This window comes from Anomaloglossus baeobatrachus, chromosome 12 (genome assembly GCF_048569485.1).
Source record: "Anomaloglossus baeobatrachus isolate aAnoBae1 chromosome 12, aAnoBae1.hap1, whole genome shotgun sequence".
Lineage (NCBI taxonomy): Eukaryota > Metazoa > Chordata > Amphibia > Anura > Aromobatidae > Anomaloglossus > Anomaloglossus baeobatrachus.
In genome coordinates, this window is record NC_134364.1 from 51,037,552 (window position 1) to 51,057,573 (window position 20,022).

General features: G+C 50.6%; 1 protein-coding gene across 5 annotated transcripts in view; it reads left to right on the top strand.

Annotated features, from left to right (window-relative positions):
* The window catches only part of DLGAP5 (DLG associated protein 5), a 200,368-nt gene that overhangs the window by 131,330 nt on the left and 49,016 nt on the right, over positions 1–20,022 (top strand). For all 5 annotated transcript variants that reach the window (XM_075331247.1, XM_075331246.1, XM_075331249.1 and 2 more), the window contains exon 10: positions 14,576–14,708. In XM_075331247.1, coding sequence (XP_075187362.1) covers positions 14,576–14,708 — 133 coding nt within the window. The remainder of the gene's footprint in view (positions 1–14,575; positions 14,709–20,022) is intronic.

The following is a 20,022-nucleotide window of genomic DNA, read 5'->3' on the forward strand; positions in this document are numbered from 1 at the left end:
GGCTTGTCGCTCAGCTCCCTTAAAGGGCAAGTTTCGGCACTATCCGTGTTTTTTCAGAAGCGTCTAGCACGTCTTTCTAAGGTGCGCACGTTCCTGCAGGGGGTCTGTCATATTGTGCCCCCGTACAAGCGGCCGTTAGATCCATGGGATCTGAACAGGGTACTAGTTGCTCTCCAGAAGCCGCCCTTCGAGCCTCTGAAGGAAGTTTCCTTTTCTCGGCTGTCACAGAAAGTGGCGTTTCTTGTTGCGATCACATTGCTTCGGCGAGTGTCTGAGCTGGCAGCTCTGTCATCCAAGGCTCCCTTCCTGGTGTTCCACCAGGACAAGGTAGTGCTGCGCCCTATTCCGGAGTTTCTCCCTAAGGTCGTATCCTCTTTTCATCTTAATCAGGATATATCCTTGCCTTCGTTTTGTCCCCATCCGGTTCACCGGTATGAAAAGGACTTACGTTTGCTAGATCTGGTGAGAGCACTCAGAATCTACATTTCCCGCACGGCGCCCATGCGCCGTTCCGATGCACTTTTTGTCCTTGTCGCTGGTCCGCGCAAGGGGTTGCAGGCTTCTAAAGCCACCCTGGCTCGATGGATCAAAGAACCAATTCTAGAGGCCTACCGTTCTGCGGGGCTTCCGGTTCCTTCAGGGCTAAATAGCCCACTCAACCAGAGCCGTGGGTGCGTCCTGGGCATTACGTCACCAGGCTTCGGCTCAACAGGTGTGCCAGGCAGCTACCTGGTCCAGTCTGCACACTTTCACCAAGCATTATCAGGTGCATACCTATGCTTCGGCGGATGCCAGCTTAGGTAGAAGAGTCCTGCAGGCGGCAGTGACACCCCCGTAGGAGAGGGCTGTTTTGCAGCTCTAACATGAGGTATTTCTTTACCCACCCAGGGACAGCTTTTGGACGTCCCAATCGTCTGGGTCTCCCAATAGAGCGCTGAAGAAGAAGGGAATTTTGTTACTTACCGTAAATTCCTTTTCTTCTAGCTCTTATTGGGAGACCCAGCACCCGCCCTGTTGTCCTTCGGGATGTTTTTTTGTTGTTTGCGGGTACACATGTTGTTCATGTTGAACGGTTTTTCAGTTCTCCGATGTTATTCGGAGTTAATTTGTTTAAACCAGTTATTGGCTTCCTCCTTCTTGCTTTGGCACTAAAACTGGAGAACCCGTGATACCACGGGGGGGGGTATAGCCAGAGGGGGAGGGGCCTTGCACTTTTAATGTAGTGCTTTGTGTGGCCTCCAGAGGGCAGTAGCTATACCCCAATCGTCTGGGTCTCCCAATAAGAGCTAGAAGAAAAGGAATTTACGGTAAGTAACAAAATTCCCTTCTTCTTTCCTGCAATCTGGGTTAGAAAAAGGTTTGTCGCTCGGCTCCCTTAAAGGTCAGGTCTCGGCGCTATCCGTCTTTTTTCAGAGGCGTTTGGCACGCCTTCCTAAGGTGCGCACGTTCCTACAGGGGGTTTGCCATATCGTACCCCCGTACAAGCGGCCGTTAGATCCATGGGATCTGAACAGGGTACTAGTTGCCCTCCAGAAGCCGCCCTTCGAGCCTCTGAGGGAGGTTTCACTTTCTAGACTATCACAGAAAGTGGCTTTTCTGGTAGCGATCACATCTCTTCGGAGAGTGTCCGAGCTGGCAGCACTATCATCCAAGGCTCCCTTCCTGGTCTTCCACCAGGACAAGGTTGTGCTGCGCCCCATTCAGGAGTTTCTCCCGAAGGTGGTATCCTCTTTTCATCTTAATCAGGATATCTCTTTGCCTTCGTTTTGTCCTCATGCAGTTCATCGGTATGAGAAGGATTTACATTTGTTAGATCTGGTGAGAGCACTCAGAATCTACATTTCCCGCACGGCGCCCTTGCGCCGTTCGGATGCACTCTTTGTCCTTGTCGCTGGTAAGCGCAAAGGGTCGCAGGCTTCTAAGGCCACCCTGGCTCGATGGATCAAAGAACCAATTCTTGAAGCCTACCGTTCTGCTGGGCTTCCGGTTCCATCAGGGCTGAAGGCCCATTCTACCAGAGCCGTGGGTGCATCCTGGGCATTACGACACCAGGCTACGGCTCAACAGGTGTGCCAGGCAGCTACCTGGTCGAGTCTGCACACTTTCACCAAACATTATCAGGTGCATACCTATGCTTCGGCGGACGCCAGCCTAGGTAGAAGAGTCCTGCAGGCGGCAGTTGCCTCCCCGTAGGGGAGGGCTGTCTTGCAGCTCTAACATGAGGTATTTCTTTACCCACCCAGGGACAGCTTTTGGACGTCCCAATCGTCTGGGTCTCCCAATAGAGCGCTGAAGAAGAAGGGAATTTTGTTACTTACCGTAAATTCCTTTTCTTCTAGCTCTTATTGGGAGACCCAGCACCCGCCCTGTTGTCCTTCGGGATTTTTGGTTTGTTTGCGGGTACACATGTTGTTCATGTTGAACGGTTTTCAGTCCTCCGATGTTACTCGGAGAGAATTTGTTTAAACCAGTTATTGGCTTTCCTCCTTCTTGCTTTTGCACTAAAACTGGTGAGCCAGTGATCCCACTGGGGGTGTATAGCCAGAAGGGGAGGGGCCTTACACTTTTTAGTGTAATTGCTTTGTGTGGCCTCCGGAGGCAGTGCTATACACCCAATCGTCTGGGTCTCCCAATAGGAGCTAGAAGAAAAGGAATTTACGGTAAGTAACAAAATTCCCTTCTTTGATCGGGCATTTCTGAACGCGGCGATACCAAATGTGTATTTATTTATTTCTTTGTCGCTCCATTGGGAGACCCAGACAATTGGTGTATAGCTACTGCCTCCGGAGGCCACACAAAGCAATTACACTAAAAAGTGTAAGGCCCCTCCCCTTCTGGCTATACACCCCCAGTGGGATCACTGGCTCACCAGTTTTGTGCTTTGTGCGAAGGAGGTCAGACATCCACGCATAGCTCCACTGTTTAGTCAGCAGTAGCTGCTGACTATATCGGATGGAAGAGAGCCCATACTAAAGGGCCCCCAGCATGCTCCCTTCTCACCCCACTCTTGTCGGGTGTTTGTTCAGGTTGAGGTACCCATTGCGGGTACAGAGGCTGGAGCCCACATGCTGCTTTCCTTCCCCATCCCCTTAGGGCTCTGGGTGAAGTGGGATCCTATCGGTCTCCAGGCACTGAGGCCGTGCTCCATCCACAGCTCCTGGGAATCTGCTGGACATGGAGCGGAGTATCCTCAGGGACATGGCCCTGCTACGTTTAAGGTACTCTGTGTCCCTGTGGGGACCGCGCAGACACACGGCAGCATTGCTGGGTGTGTTAGTGCGCCAGGGACGGCGGCGCTGCCCGCACTAGTGCCATCGCACACTACAGCTTGCTGGGTGTGTTAGTGTATTAGGGGACTACCGCGCTAACCGCCGTTGCCATTTTTATTTCGGGCGCGGCTGGGACTTGTGGTGCACCGGGGACTTCCGCGCCGACCAAGGCTTATATGCCGGCCGCGCTTATCAACTCGAGTCCCCGGCTTGCGCGGCCTAGTCTCACTTAGTTTCCGCCCACAGACCTGCCAGTCAGGGTAGGGGCGTGACGCTGCACAGCACGGCAGCGCTGAGAGCTGGAGTATGCTTTGCATACTCCACCCCTCTCACTGTGTGCACTGTGAAACCGGCAGCGCTGAGAGCTGGAGTATGCTTTGCATACTCCACCCCTCTCACTGTGTACGCTGTGAAGCCGGATTCCCGCACTTTCTCAGGCACGCCCACGGCTTCTTCCTCTGCACAGGACGCCGGCAGCCATTCTTGTCAGTGTTTTCTGTAGCGACAGAAGAGACAAGTTTAGTAATCCCTGGCAGGGATTCGGATAGTCACACAACCGCTGTGACCAGGCGTTAAACAGCACCTGTGGGGCTGACTCCACTAGTGCCGAAGTGCACATATACATATATGCTTATTCACTATGCATTGCACTGTTTGGTGGCATTTTTGTATATACCCTCCTTGTTTGTGCGGAGGACATAACAGCATATTGTCTGTGTAAAACAGAGGTGCAGAAGCACATGTTTTCTATGCAGCCGGTACAGCATGTACGGCTATATAGCCGGCAGTGTACATAGACCCCCATTGTATACTACGGAGTCTCTGCTAATCGTCAGGACATGGGGACGGAGCCTGCAGTATTTACTGACAGATTTTCTGAGACTATGGCTATGAGACTAGAAGCCTTGCAGTCCAGACAAGTCTCTCAAATCCATGGCCACTGTTCACATTATCCATGGTCCCCCTCAGTGGGAACAACTTTGAGGTCCGAGGAGTCATGTGCTTCCCAGAGTGACGGCTCTGACACGGACGACAGTCCCAGACAGCCTGAGAGGCTCACTATGAGCGGCCCTCGACTTCATCACACTAGTCAGGGTCCCAGCAAGCGGACTCTCTGTGTGATGTGGCGGAGGTAGCTGCTCAAGATCTAATCCTGAGACCGATCTCAATCTGGATACACCTGATGGTGACGCCATAGTCAATAATCTCATAGCGTCCATCAATAGAATGTTGGTTATTTCTCCCCCAGCTCCTCCAGTGGAGGAGTCAGCTTCATAGCAGGAGAAATTCCATTCACGTATCCCAAGCGTAAATTAAATACTTTCCTTGGCCACCCTGACTTTACACAGGCAGTCCAGGAACACCACGCTTATTCAGTTAAGCGCTTTTCAAAACGGCTGAGGATACACGTTATCACTACCCCCTGACGTGGGCAATGGCTGGACCCAGTGTCCCAAGGGGCATCCTCCAATCTCCAGCTTGCAGCTAGATCCATAGTTGCAGTGGAAGATGGGGCTGCACTTAAAGATGCCACTGACAGACAGAGGGATCTCTGGTTGAAATCCATCTATGAGGCTATCGGCGCGCTGTTAGCTCCAGCATTCGCAGCCGTAGAGGCACTCCAAGCTACTTCAGCTTGTCTTACACAGATGGACACGGTCACACGTACATCTGTTCCGCAAGTGTCATCCTTAACCGCCCAAATGTCTGCATTTGCGTCTTATGTGATTAATGCTGTCCTGGACTCTACGACCCGTACGGCAGTGGCGTCCGCTCACTCCGTGGTTTTACGCAGGGCCGGGGTGTTAACTGAATGGAAGGCAGATTCTGCTTCCAAAAAAGGGCTTAACCAGTTTGCCTTGTTCTGCTGACCGACTGTTTAGTGTGCGTGAGATGTAATCATTAAACAGTTCAAGAGTAAGGATTCTTCCTTACCTCAGCCCAGACAAAACAAACCCCAACATACCAAGGGACAGTCGGGGTTTTCGGTCTTTTCAAGGCTCGGGCAGGTCCCATTTCTCCTCGTCCAAAGAGGACTCAAAAGGATCAGAGGAGCTCAGTTTCTTGGCGGGCTCAGTCACGCCCAAAAAAGACAGCCTGAAATCCTACTTCCAAGAGGCTTCCTCATGACTTGCGGCCTCCTCTCTCCGCATCCTCGGTCGGTAGCAGGCTCTCCCGCCTTGGCGATATTTCGCTGTCACAGGTCAAAGACCGTTGGGTGAGAGACATTCTGTCTCACGGGTACAGGATAGAGTTCAGTTCTCGTCCTCCAACTCAATTCTTCGGAACTTCTCCACCTCCCGACCGAGCCGATGCTCTTCTGCAGGCGGTGGGCACTCTAAAGGCACAACGAGTGGTGACCCCCGTTCCTCTTCAGGAACAAGGTCACGGTTTTACTCCGAATTATTTGCGATGCCAAGAAAGGACGAGTATTTCCGTCCCGTTCTGGATCTAACACGGCTCAACCAGCTCGTGAACACCAGGCGGTTCCGGATGTAATCCCCCGCTCCGTCATCGCCTCAATGTTTCAAGGAAATTTCCTAACCTCGATAGACGTCAAGGATGCTTATCCCCACGTGCCGATTGATCCAGAGCTCCAGCGTTTCTACGCTTTGTTATAAGACGCGAACACCTTCAGTTCGTAACCCTGCCTTCTGGCTGGCGATAGCCCCACGGGTCTTCGCTAAGGTCATGCCAGCAGTAGTACCAGTCCGGCAATCTCAAGGTCACTCTGTGATCCCGTGTTTGGGAGATCTACTTGTTAAGGCACCCTCTTAAGGAACATGCCAACACAGCCGAACGTTGCGCTGGAGACTCTCCAGAGTTTCGGGTGGATCATCAACTTTTCAAAGTCAGATCCGACCCCGGGCCAATCACTAACATATCTAGGCATGGAGTTTCATACTCTCTCAGCGATAGTGAAGCTTCCGCTAGACAAACAGCGTTCACTACAGACAAGGCTGCAATCTCTCCTTAGGATCAGTCGCACACATTGAGACGCCTCATGCACTTCTCACGTAAGATGGTAGCAATGGCGGCAGTCCCTTTCGCGCAGTTTCATCTGCGTCCACTACAATGGGACATTCCCCGCCGATGAGACGGGAAGTCGACGCCCATCGACAGACGTCTCCTCTTCTCAGGCGGCCAAAGAATCTCTACGGTGGTGGCTTCTTCCCACCTCATGGTCAGAAAAAAGGTCCTTCCTACCCCCATCCTGGGCGGTAGTTACGACAGGCACGAGTCTATCAGAGTGGGGAGCAGTTTTTTCTCCGCCACAGGGCTCAAGGTACGTGGATTCAGCAAGAGTCCACCCTTCAGCTCAATGTTCTGGAAATCAGAGCAGTGTATCTTGTCCTACAAGCCTTCCAGCAGTGGCTGAAAAGCAAGCACATCCGAATTCAGTCGGATATCTCCACAGCGGTGGCATACATCAACCACCACGGAAGAACACGCAGCCGGCAAGCCTTCCAGGAAGTCCGGCGGATTCTAACGTGGGTAGAAGACACGGCATCCACCATATCCGCAGTTCACATCCCAGGCGTGGTAAACTAGGAAGCAGACTTCCTCAGTCGCCAGGGTATGGACGCAGGGGACTGGTTTCTTCACCCGGACGGGTTTCAGGAGATCTGTCGCCGCTGCGGGATGCCGGACGTCGATATAATGGCGTCACGGCACAACAACTATGTTCCGGCTTCATAGCACAGTCTCACGATCATCGAGCTCTGGCGGCGGACGCCTCAGTTCAACATTGGTCGCAGATTGGCCGAGGAGGTCGGGGTTCCCGGATCTGTGGTACCTCACGGTAGGCCAACCGTGGCCACTACCAGACCGACCAGACTTGCTGTTTCTAGGGCCCTTTTTTCCATCTGAACTCTGCGGCCCTGAACATGACGGTGTAGCCATTGAGTCCTGGATCCTAGCGTCTTCAGGATTATCTCAGGAGTGGTTGTCACCATGACGCAGGCCAAGAAGCCAACGTCCGCCAAGATCTACCACAGATCGTGGAAGATATTCTTATCTTGGTGCTCTGCTCAAGGAGTTTCTCCCTGGCCATTTGCATCGCCTATTTTTCCTTCCTTCCTACCATCTTGGTTGGAAAATAGTTGGTCGCTCAGCTCCCTTAAAGGACAAGTCTCAGCGCTATCTGTATTTTTTCAGAAACGCCTAGCTGACTTCCGCAGGTATGCATGTTCCTGCAGGGAGTTTGTCTTCTCATCACTCCATACAAGCGGCCATTAGAGCTCTGGAGTCTGAACAAGGTTCTAATGACTCTCTTGAAGCCGCCTTTCGAGCTTTTGAAAGTTGTTTCCCTTTCCGTATTTCACAGAAAGTGGCCTTTCTAGTAGCGGTCACGTCTCTTCAGAGAGTGTCCGAGCTAGCAGCGCTGTCATGCAAATCTCCATTCCTGGTCTTCACCAGGACAAGGGGGTTCGGCGTCCGATTCCGGACTTTCTCCCTAAGGTGGTATCCCACTTTCATCTCAATCAAGATATCACCTTACCTTCTTTGTGTCCTCATCCAGTCCATCAATTTGAAAAGGATTTGCATCTGTTGGATCTGGTGAGAGCACTCAGGATCTACATTCCCGCACGGCGCTCCTGTGCCGCCCGGATGCATTCTTTGTCCTTGTCGCTGGTCAGCGTAAGGGGTCGCAAGCTTCCAGATCCACCCTGACTCGGTGGCTCAAGGAACCAATTCTTGAAACCTACCGTTCTGCTAGGCTCCCGGTTCCCTCAGGGCTGAATGCCCATTCTACCAGAGCCGTGGGTGAGTCCTGGGCATTACGGCCCCAGGCTACGGCTCAGCAGGTGTGCCAGGCACCTACCTGGTCGAGTCTGCACACTTTTACCAAGCATTATCAGGTGCATACCTACGCTTCGGCAGACGCCAGCCTAGGTAGACAAGTCCTTCAGGCGGCGGTTGCCCACCTGTAGAAAGGGGCCGTTTTACGGCTCTATTACGAGGTATTATTTTACCCACCCAGGGATTGCTTTTGGACATCCCAATTGTCTGGGTCTCCCAATGGAGCGACAAAGAAGGGAATTTTGTATACTTACCGTAAATTCCTTTTCTTCTAGCTCCAATTGGGAGACCCAGCGCCCGCCCTGTTTTCTTAGGGTTTTTTTCGGTACACATGTTGTTCATGTGAATGGTTGCAGTTCTCCGATGTTTCTTCGGATTGAATTGGTCTTTAAACCAGTTATTGGCTTTCCTCCTTCTTGCTTTTGCACTAAACTGGTGAGCCAGTGATCCCACTGGGGGTGTATAGCCAGAAGGGGAGGGGCCTTACACTTTTGAGTGTAATTGCTTTGTGTGGCCTCCGGAGGCAGTAGCTATACACCAATTGTCTGGGTCTCCCAATTGGAGCTAGAAGAAAAGGAATTTACGGTAAGTATACAAAATTCCCTTCTTTTTAACCCTTTAATTTTCAATGGGGGGGGGAAAGGGGGTGATTTGAACTTTTTAGGTTTTTTGGTTTTTTTTTAAAATTTTTTAAAACTTTTTTTTTTTTTTACTTTTATTTTATTTTACTAGTCCCCCTAGGGGGCTATAGCGATCAGCAATCCGATTGCTGATCGCTATCTGCTGATCACAGCTATACCGCTGTAAACAGCAGAAATAGTCACTTTCTTTTTTCCTCTGCTCCGTGCCGAGGAAGAATGAAAGTGAAACGTCGTAGCACCAGGCGTCATCACATGACCCTGTGCTACGATGGCAACCACCGAACGTCACGTGATCACTCACGTGACGTCCGGAGGGGGCGGCGGTAAGTAAAAAACATGGCCGCGCGCGTATAGATCTCGCTGCCAGACTTTGGCAGCGAGATCTAAGGGGCTAATGTTCCGGGTGGAATGCGATTCCACTCGGAACATGTAGGCACACATGTCAGCTGTTGAAAACAGCTGATATGTGTGCCGATCCACACCCCCTGGCGGCAGGGGGCGGAGCTTACCGGGACACTATCCATGACGGAAAGATCCGTCCATGGTCGTGAAGGGGTTAAAAAAAGTTTTAAAAATATAAAAACCCTAAAAGTTCAAATCGCCCCATTGAAAATTAAAGGGTTAAAATAAAAATACACGTTTGGTATCGCTGCGTTCAGAAATGCCCAAAGGATAAAAAAAATCCAATAATCTGATCAACAGTGTAGCGGAAAAAAATTCCAAACGCCAAAATTACTTTTTTTTTTTTTTTTTTTTTTTTTAACCCACATGTAAACCTATACATGTTTGGTGTCTACAAACTCACACCAACCGCATCATACCCACACATCAGTTTTACCATATAGTAAACATGGTGAATAAAATATCCCAAACTATTGTGCGCTCACTTTTTTTTTTTTTTTTTTTTTTTTTTTCCGCACTTGCAATAATTTTGCCATTTTCCAGTACCCCCACCCCCCCCCCCACCCCCCACCCCCAAACACACACACACACACACATACATCTCAGGCTTCAAACATAAAAAAAAAAAAAAAAATAATGTTCTGGTGAAGAATCAACAAGTGGGACACAATTGTGAAGTAGAATAAAATGTATTGCTTTTAAACTTTTTTATTTAAAAAAACAAAACAAACTGAATATTGGGGCGTGCAATATTATTCGTCCCCTTAAGTTAATACTTTGTAGCGCCCCCTTTTTGCTGTGATTACAGCTGCAGTCGCTTGGGGTATGTCTCTACTAGTTTTGCACATGGAGAGACTGAAATTCTTGCCCATTCTTCCTTTACAAACAGCTGGAGCTGAGTGAGGTTGGATGGAGAGTGTTTGTGAACAGCAGTTTTCAGCTCCTTCCACAGATTCTCGATTGGGTTCAGGTCTGGACTGTGACTTGGCCTATCTAAAGGCCCCTTTACACACAAACTTTCTAGCGATCCCAACCTGGCCGGGATCGCTACAAAGTCTCTGAGCTGTCAAACAGGCAAACCTGGCCAACGACGCAACAGCGATTCGGACCTGCAGAACGACCTCGCTAGTCATTGGGGACGTTGTAAAGCAGCTTTTTGAAAGGGAAGTCGCTAACTAAGTCGCTGTAAAGTCCCCTTTTACACACTAAAACTTTGCTGCATAGCGGGAAACAAAGGACCAAAGAATGGTCCTGAACGATTTGTAGCGATCACAACTTCACAGCAGGGGCCAGGTCGCTGATGTGTGTCACACACTGCAATGTCGCTGGGGAGGTCGCTATTACGTCACAAAACCGGTGACGTTACAGCGATGTTGTTTGCGATGTTGCAGTGTGTAAAGCCACCTTAACACCTGGATACGTTTATTGTGAACCATTCCATTGTATTTTTTGCTTTTGTTTGGGATCATTGTCTCGTTGGATAAATCTCCGTCCCAGTCTCAGGTCTTTTGCAGACTCCAACAGGTTGTCTTCAACAATAGTCCTGTATTTGGCTCCATCAATCTTCCCATCACTTTTAGGCTGTGTCCACGCTGCGGAAAATGCGCAGATTTTGCCGCGGATTTCTCGCGGAAAAGCTGTGGATTTTCCGAAAATCTGCAGCAGCGGCACTTCCCAGCCATTTCTATGGCATTTTGGAAATGCTGTGCCCATGCTGCGGATTTTTCCGCAGCGGATTTTGATCCGGAAAAATCTGCAACATGTCAATTATTGTTGCGGATTTTCATCCGGATTTTGGCTTTAAAATTGGGGGGAAAAAAAAATCCTTAGAAAAGCTGCAGATTTTAATGCAGAAAAATCCGCAGCTACACTCTCTCGTAGACACATAGCCTAAGGCTGCTTTCACACATCCGGTTTTTCCTGTGCGGCACAATCCGGCGCTTGGCAGAAAAAAAACGCAACTTTTTTTTTTTTTTTTCCTTTTTGGTCCAGCAAAAAAATGCATCGCGCCGCATCCAGCCGATGCTGCGCGATTTGCAATGCATGCCTATGGACGCATGCAGTTTTTTCCACTGCGCATGCTCAGTGCCGCAACCGGCAAAAACCGGACGGGCCGCAAGTTAAAAACTTGTGCAAAGGATGCGGTTTTGTCGCCGCATCCGTTGCATAGGTTTTAGAGCCGGATTGGCAGACTCTGTTAAAAGCGGAGGTGGGAAAGCAGCCTTAACCACCTTCCCTGTCCCTGCTGAAGAAAAGCAGGCCTAAACCGTGATGCTGCCACCACCATGTTTGACGGTGGGGATGGTGTGTTCAGGGTGATGAGCTGTGTTGCTCAATTTTTGGTTTCATCTGACCAGAGCTCCTTCTTTCACATGTTTGGTGTCTCCCAGGTGGCTTGTGGCAAACTTTAAACGCTTATTATGGATATCATCTATTAGAAATGGCTTTGTTCTTGGCACTCTCCCATAAAGGCCAGATTTGTGCAGTGTACGACTGATTGTTGTCTTATGGACAGACTCTCCCACCTCAGCTGTAGATCTCTGCAGTTCATCCAGAGTGATCATGGGCCTCTTGGCTGCATCTCTGATCAGTCTTCTCCTTGTTTGAGATGACATTTTTGAGGGACGGTCGGGTCTTGGTAGATTTGCTGTGGTATGATACTCCCATTTCAATATGATCGCTTGTACAGTGCTTCTTGGGATGTTTAGTGTGAATTTTTTTTTTTTTTGTAACCAAATCCGGCTTAAACTTCTCCACAACAGTATCACGGACCTGCCTGTTGTGTTCCTTGGTCTTCATGATGCTATCTGCGCTTTACACAGAACACTGAGACTATCACAGAGCAGGGGCATTTATACGGAGACCTCATTACACACAGGTGGATTATATTTATCAGTCATTTAGGACAACATTGCATCATTCAGAGATCCTCAATGAACTTTGGAGTGAGTGCTGCACTGAAAGTAAAGGGACAAATATTAGACGCCCCACTTTTCAGTTATTTTTTTTTTTTTTTTAAATTTTAAGCAATAAATTTCATTCGTCACAATTGTGTCCCACTTGTTGTTTCTTCACCATAACATTACTTCTTTTTTTTTTTTTTTTTTTATGAATTCTTTATTTTTAAGTCTTAACAAGGTATAGGAGAAAAAAAGGCATCTTAAATCTTTTACAAGATATGATATAATATACATTGCGACACATGATTCTATATCAATAGAGCACAAAAGAGAAGCTTTGATGCCTGAAGATATGGGAGTAAGAAGAAGAAAAGGAGGGGAAGAGGAGTATTAAGTTTAGGATAAGGCAGAATGCGGGGAGAAGATGGGTGAATTATATATAGGGGAGAGGGTGTTATGGTGAACAGAGTAAAGAAACTTAAGTTGCTGAGATTATCACGTTCTTATTCGAGCAAGGAGTAATAAAAAAACATGAAACCTATGAAGAGAATTGTTTCGGGAAAATATCAATGAACTGGAGTGTTTTGGCTAAATGCTCTTACATGATAGTAACATTTAACATCTATTTTTATCTTTTATGTTTGAAGCCTGAAATGTGGGAAAAGGTTGAAAAATTCAAGGGGGCCGAATACTTTTGCAAGGCACTGTAGCTGTGAGCGTGCTAACAGGCCATGGAGGGGAGTGCATTACTTAGTTCCTTTGAAACAATTGTACCTGATCCCAGGTCTTTCTGTAGCTCTTCACAGCTGATCTTTGGCTCATGTGTGACGCCCTGGCAAAACCAGGTAGTCACAGGTGGGCCCCTGCATAACACCTTCCCTCACTCAGGAAACACACAGCCAACCTGAAACTCTAGTCAAACCCCCCCCCCCCTTAGGGAAAGATGGACACACCAATGGGCAGGACCAGGCGGTTGGACACGCCCACCCAGGGGTTTAGACAGCACACGGTGGGAAAACAAGCAGTTCTAGTTAGTGAAGGTTGGAGTTCAAGTTGGAGAGGAGTGTGGGCTGGAGCTAAGTGTAGCTCCAGCAGGAAATTTCAAGTTGAACTGTACCAGGGTAGGAGCCCTGATACCTTGGCTAGGAGGCAGACTGGTCTCCGTCAGCAGGAGACGGGAAGGCGGCTCGGCAGAACCGAGGTGGACAGGGTTGTTGCCCGCCGGTACCAACATGGGGAACCAAACCGGAGCACAAAGGGGGGTACTCGGACCCTGAAGTCAGGACCGGAAACAAGCGGCCTGGTTAACAGATTGAGGCCAGGACTAGAGGTTCTGTCCCACCCAAAGTCCCTCATAGAGGACAAGAGCCCACCGATAGGGATAAGAGGTCACCGCCAGGGCCCATAGATTCCAAGGGCCAGCGTCTGCGGGCACTGCAACTTGGGCCACGTCCAGCCGGGAGCGTACTCCGGAGTTCCAGACTAGGAAATCCACCTTACACAGTCAGTGCAAGGGAAAAGGATAGAGACCACCAGCCCGGGTGGGGGATCCGAATACAACCGACCGCCAGCACCTTGGTTTACCAGAGACTTGTGTGATTTATTGACTGTGAGTAATCAAGTATCCCCCTTGCCGTCACTACACCCTGCACCAGACACTGGGTCCTGGGGCAACCATCCCTACCCACGGAGGGATTAACATCCAGCTGCCACTACATCTCCCCCGGGTGCCCCATAACTGCAGTGGTGGTGTCCCAACTCACCACACACCATGGGTGGCGTTACGAACTTAATACGGCCTAGCCCGTACATCTACGTTCGCCCTCCCCTTCCCCCATTTTATTCGGCGTGTCTGAGACCCCCGGGTCTGGAGACCCTCGAGCCACTACCCCAGCAGGCTCGGATCCGAGCAGCTCCAGCTGCTGGCACGGGGGCGGCACACATGCACAACTCTTAATTCTTTTCACGCCTCGGTCTGTAATCTTGCAGGGAACACCTGGTTATGGCCAGTTTATAGTAAAATGATTATCTTTCCACTTCTGGATTATGGCCCCAACAGCGCTCACTGGAACCTTTTTAGTAGTTTTGAAATTCTTCGGTAACCGATGCCATCAGTATGTTTTTGCAGCAATGTTGCATAGGTCTTGAGAGAGCTCACTGGCTTTACCAACCATGAGATGTTTCTTGTGTGGCATCTTGCTTCTGACACCTTTTTGTAGGCCATCAGGTAAACCAGCTCATTATTTTTCACTAAGCGGCAGGATTGCTTTCTAATTAAGATTTAATCTGGTGTCATGACTTCATGGCTTTCTGCACCGCTTTCTTCAAGTGTGAAATATTTCATTTTTTTTTTTCTTTTTAATTTTCCTGTCACTTCAAATTATTACATATAATTTATGCACAAATATGGTTTGGTTATTTAGCTGGTGTAGGGTGTGTGGTTTTTTGTTTTTATTTGGGGGGGGGGATTGTCAATAGCACTCTTTATAAATAGAAAGTTGTGCATTATATATATTTGCACATATGTGACAGGTTTTGTTTTCTTTTATCACATGCTAAGTTGTAGAATGTACAAGTGGTGACAGTTCTGCCCCACAAACCAGTTCAGCACGGACACCACCACCTTGTGAGCCGAGCAGCGAGGAGACCAGTATGCCCGCACAGGAGCCTCTACATGATGTGCCATACTTCAGGTTAGACACTGCCGAGATGGCTGTTTTATGACGCTGATGCCCTTTTTAAAGGGAACCTGTCAGGTCAAAAAAGCGTTAAGCTACAAGCAGGAGCCTACCCATTCCTTTCTTGTAATATTGTGTAATATGAAAGTAATACCTTTCTTTTTCGCTCCTAATTGGGAGACCCAGACAATTGGGTGTATAGCTACTGCCTCCGGAGGCCGCACAAAGTACTACACTTAAAAGTGTAAGGCCCCTCCCCTTCTGGCTATACACCCCCCCCCCGTGGGAGCACGGGTCCCTCAGTTTTTGCTTTGTGCGAAGGAGGTCAGACACGCACGCATAGCTCCACTGTTTAGTCAGCAGCAGCTGCTGACTATGTCGGATGGAAGAAAAGAGGGCCCATACAGGGCCCCCAGCATGCTCCCTTCTCACCCCACTTTCTGTCGGTGGTGCTTGTTAAGGTTGAGGTACCCATTGCGGGTACGGAGGCTGGAGCCCACATGCTGATTCCTTCCCCATCCCCATTAGGGCTCTGGGCGAAGTGGGATTTTACCGGTCTCCAGGCACTGAGACCGTGCTCCATCCGCAGCCCCTGGAGAAGCCGCTGGATATGGAGCTGAGTATCGTCAGGGACATGGCCCTGCTCCGTCAAGGTACTCTGTGTCCCCGTGCATACGCGCGCACACCGCAGCACTGCTGGGTGTGTTAGTGCGCCGGGGACAACAGCGCTGCTGCGCTTGTGCCTTTTCCTCACTTCAGCTTTGCTGAGTGGGTAGACTCAGGGAGAACGGTCGCGCCGGCCGCTGGGACTGCGACGCGGCTGGGACTTGTGGTGCGCCGGGGACTTCCGCGCTGACCGTGCATATATCACGGCCGCGCTTATTACTACAGTCCCCGGCTTTTGCGGCCTAGTTCGTTCGTTCCCGCCTCCGCACCTGCCAGTCAGGAGGAGGGCGGGACGCTGTACAGAGCATCAGCGCTGAGGGCTGGAGTCTTTTTTACATACTCCAGCCCTCACACCAGGCACAGTAGGACGCAGTTTCCCGCACTTTGTTTGTGGCACGCCCACGGTCCGCCCCTCTTCACAGCACGCCGGCAGCCATTACTGCCTGCACGCTGAGCTGCAGAGGGGAGACGGGGAGACCCAGACACGGGATTCTACGGCCTCATACCCGCTGTTCAGCGGGCGGTAAGCAGCCTCAAGGGCTCACCCCCACTTGTGCCGTTTGTATACTGAGTATTTTGTGTTTGCAAATACTTTGTACTGTACGGTCGCTGGTGATTCTCGGCTATATACCCTCCTAGATTACAAGGAGGCAACAGCATGGCGTCCGCAAAACGCAAGGGTGCCAAGGCACAGACATTATATGCTGCCTGTACCGCATGTGGGGCTTATCTACCGGCAGGTGCCACTGACCCCCATTGTGTGCAGTGCTCGGCCCCTGTGCAACTTGCACAGCCGGGGCCTCTGCTGGACGTGACCCAGGGTGCTCCACCTGTGAATGCTGTCCAGGTGACAGGAACGGAGTTTGCAGCCTTTGCTGACAGATTGTCTATGACCATGTCAAAGATTCTTGAAACATTGCAGTCTAGACCAGTAACTCAGACCAGGGACACTGTGACATCATTGCTCCCTGGTCCCCCTCAGCTGGAACACTTCCAAGCTCCGGGGGTGTCACATGCACCCCAGGGTGACGATTCTGACTCGGACGACAGTCCCAGACAACCTAAGCGGGCTCGTTATGAGGGGCCCTCAACTTCGTCTCACTGGTCAGGATCCCAGCGGGACGAATCTATTGGTGATGAGGCGGATGTAACTGACCAGGATTCTGATCCTGGGACCGCTCTCAATCTGGATACACCGGATGGTGACGCCATAGTGGATGATCTTATAGCGTCCATCAATAGGATGTTAGATATTTCTCCGCCAGCTCCTCCTGCGGAGGAGGCAGCTTCACAGCAGGAGAAATTCCATTTCAGATATCCCAAGCGTAAATTAAGCACTTTTCTGGACCACTCTGACTTTAGAGATGCAATCCAGAAACACCACGCTTATCCTGAGAAGCGGTTTTCTAAACGGCTTAAAGATACACGCTATCCTTTTCCCCCTGACGTGGTCAAGGGTTGGACCCAGTGTCCCAAGGTGGACCCTCCAATCTCCAGGCTTGCAGCTAGATCTTTAGTTGTAGTAGAAGATGGAGCGGCACTTAAAGATGCCACTGACAGGCAGATGGAGCTCTGGCTGAAATCCATCTATGAAGCTATCGGAGCGTCGTTGGCGCCAGCTTTCGCAGCCGTATGGGCACTCCAAGCTATTTCAGCTGGGCTTGTACAAGTCGACTCGGTCACACGTACATCTGCCCCGCAGGTGGCACCGTTGACCTCTCAAATGTCCGCATTCGCGTCTTACGCGATTAATGCTGTCCTGGACTCTACGAGCCGTACGGCGGTGGCGTCAGCCAACTCCGTGGTTTTGCGCAGAGCCCTGTGGTTGAGAGAATGGAAGGCAGATTCTGCTTCCAAGAAGTGCTTAACCAGTTTGCCTTTTTCTCGTGACCGATTGTTTGGGGAGCGTTTGGATGAAATCATTAAACACTCCAAGGGTAAGGACTCATCCTTACCTCAACACAGACAAAACAAGCCCCAACAAAGGAGGGGTCAGTCTGGTTTTCGGTCCTTTCGAGGCTCAGGCAGGTCCCAATTCTCCTCGTCCAAAAGGACTCAAAAGGATCAGAGAGGCTCAGATTCTTGGCGGACTCAGTCACGCCCAAAAAAGACAGCAGGAAGAACAGTTACCAAGACGGCTTCCTCATGACTTTCAGCCTCCTCTCTCCGCATCCTCGGTCGGTGGCAGGCTCTCCCGCTTTGGCGACATTTGGCTGTCACAGGTCAAATGACCGTTGGGTGAGGGACATTCTGTCTTACGGGTACAGGATAGAGTTCAGCTCTCGTCCTCCAACTCGTTTCTTCAGAACTTCCCCACCGCCCGACCGAGCCGATGCTCTGCTGCAGGCGGCCGCTCTAAAAGCGGAAGGAGTGGTAACTTCCGTTCCTCTTCAGGAACAAGGTCACGGTTTTTACTCCAATCTGTTTGTGGTGCCAAAGAAGGACGGGTCCTTTCGGCCCGTCCTGGATCTAAAGTTGCTCAACAAACACGTAAAAACCAGGAGGTTCCGGATGGAATCTCTACGCTCCGTCATAGCCTCAATGTCTCAAGGAGATTTCTTAGCATCAATAGAAGCTGTTTTGCACTCGCAGGGTCACTCCGTGATCCCGTATTTGGACGACCTACTTATAAAGGCACCCTCTCAAGAGGCATGCCAACACAGTCTGAACGTGGCACTGAAGACTCTCCAGAGTTTCGGGTGGATTATCAACTTTTCAAAGTCAAATCTAACCCCGACCCAATCACTAACATATCTTGGCATGGAGTTTCATACTCTCTCAGCGATAGTGAAGCTTCCACTGGACAAGCAGTGCTCTCTGCAGACAGGGGTGCAATCTCTCCTGCAGAACCATCCCACTCCTTGAGGCGCCTCATGCATTTCCTAGGGAAGATGGTGGCAGCAATGGAAGCAGTCCCTTTCGCGCAGTTTCATCTGCGCCCTCTACAATGGGACATTCTCCGCCAATGGGACGGGAAGTCGACGTCCCTCGACAGGGATGTCTCCCTCTCTCAGGCAGCCAAGGACTCTCTCCGATGGTGGCTTCTTCCCACCTCATTGTCAAAAGGAAAGTCGTTCCTACCCCCATCCTGGGCGGTGGTCACGACAGATGCGAGCCTATCAGGGTGGGGAGCAGTGTTTCTTCACCACAGGGCTCAGGGTACGTGGACTCAGAGAGAGTCCACCCTTCAGATCAATGTTCTGGAAATCAGAGCAGTCTATCTTGCGCTGCGAGCCTTCCAACAGTGGCTGGAGGGCAAGCAGATCCGGATTCAGTCGGACAATTCCACAGCGGTGGCGTACATCAACCACCAAGGGGGAACACGCAGTCGACAAGCCTTTCAAGAAGTCCGGCGGATTCTGACGTGGGTGGAAAACACAGCATCCACCATATCCGCAGTTCACATCCCAGGCGTGGAAAACTGGGAAGCAGACTTTCTCAGTCGCCAGGGCATGGACGCAGGGGAATGGTCCCTGCACCCGGACGTGTTTCAGGAGATCTGTCGCCGCTGGGGGATGCCGGACGTCGACCTGATGGCGTCACGGCACAACAACAAGGTCCCGGTTTTCATGGCACGGTCTCACGATCACCGAGCTCTGGCGGCAGACGCCTTAGTTCAGGATTGGTCGCAGTTCCGACTACCTTATGTGTTTCCACCTCTGGCATTGTTGCCCAGAGTGCTCCGCAAAATCAGGTCCGACTGCCGTTGCGCCATTCTCGTCGCTCCAGACTGGCCAAGGAGGTCGTGGTACCCGGATCTGTGGCATCTCACGGTAGGACAACCGTGGGCGCTACCAGGCCGTCCAGACTTGTTGTCTCAAGGGCCGTTTTTCCATCTGAATTCTGCGGCCCTGAACCTGACTGCGTGGCCATTGAGTCCTGGATCCTAGGGACCTCAGGTTTATCTCATGAAGTTGTTGCCACCATGAGACAGGCTAGGAAACCATCCTCTGCCAAGATCTACCACAGGACGTGGAGGATATTCTTATCTTGGTGCTCTGCTCAGGGAGTTTCTCCCTGGCCATTTGCATTGCCTGTTTTTCTTTCCTTCCTGCAGTCTGGGTTGGAAAAAGGTTTGTCGCTTAGCTCCCTTAAAGGACAAGTCTCTGCGCTATCTGTATTCTTTCAGAAGCGCCTGGCGCGACTTCCTAAGGTACGCACGTTCCTGCAAGGGGTTTGTCATATCGTTCCCCCTTACAAGCGGCCATTGGAACCCTGGGATCTGAACAGGGTTCTGATTGCTCTCCAGAAGCCACCTTTCGAGCCTATGAAGGAGATTTCCTTTTCTCGACTTTCACAGAAAGTGACTTTTCTGGTGGCGGTCACGTCTCTTCGGAGAGTGTCAGAGCTGGCGGCGTTATCTTGCAAATCTCCCTTCCTGGTGTTTCACCAAGACAAGGTAGTACTGCGTCCAATTCCAGAGTTTCTTCCCAAGGTGGTATCTTCCTTTCATCTCAATCAGGATATCACTTTACCATCTTTGTGTCCGCATCCAGTTCACCAATTTGAACAGGGTTTGCATCTGTTGGACCTGGTGAGAGCACTCAGGATCTACATTTCCCGCACGGCGCCTCTGCGCCGTTCGGATGCACTCTTTATCCTGGTCGCTGGTCAGCATAAAGGGTCGCAAGCTTCCAAATCCACCCTTGCGCGGTGGATCAAG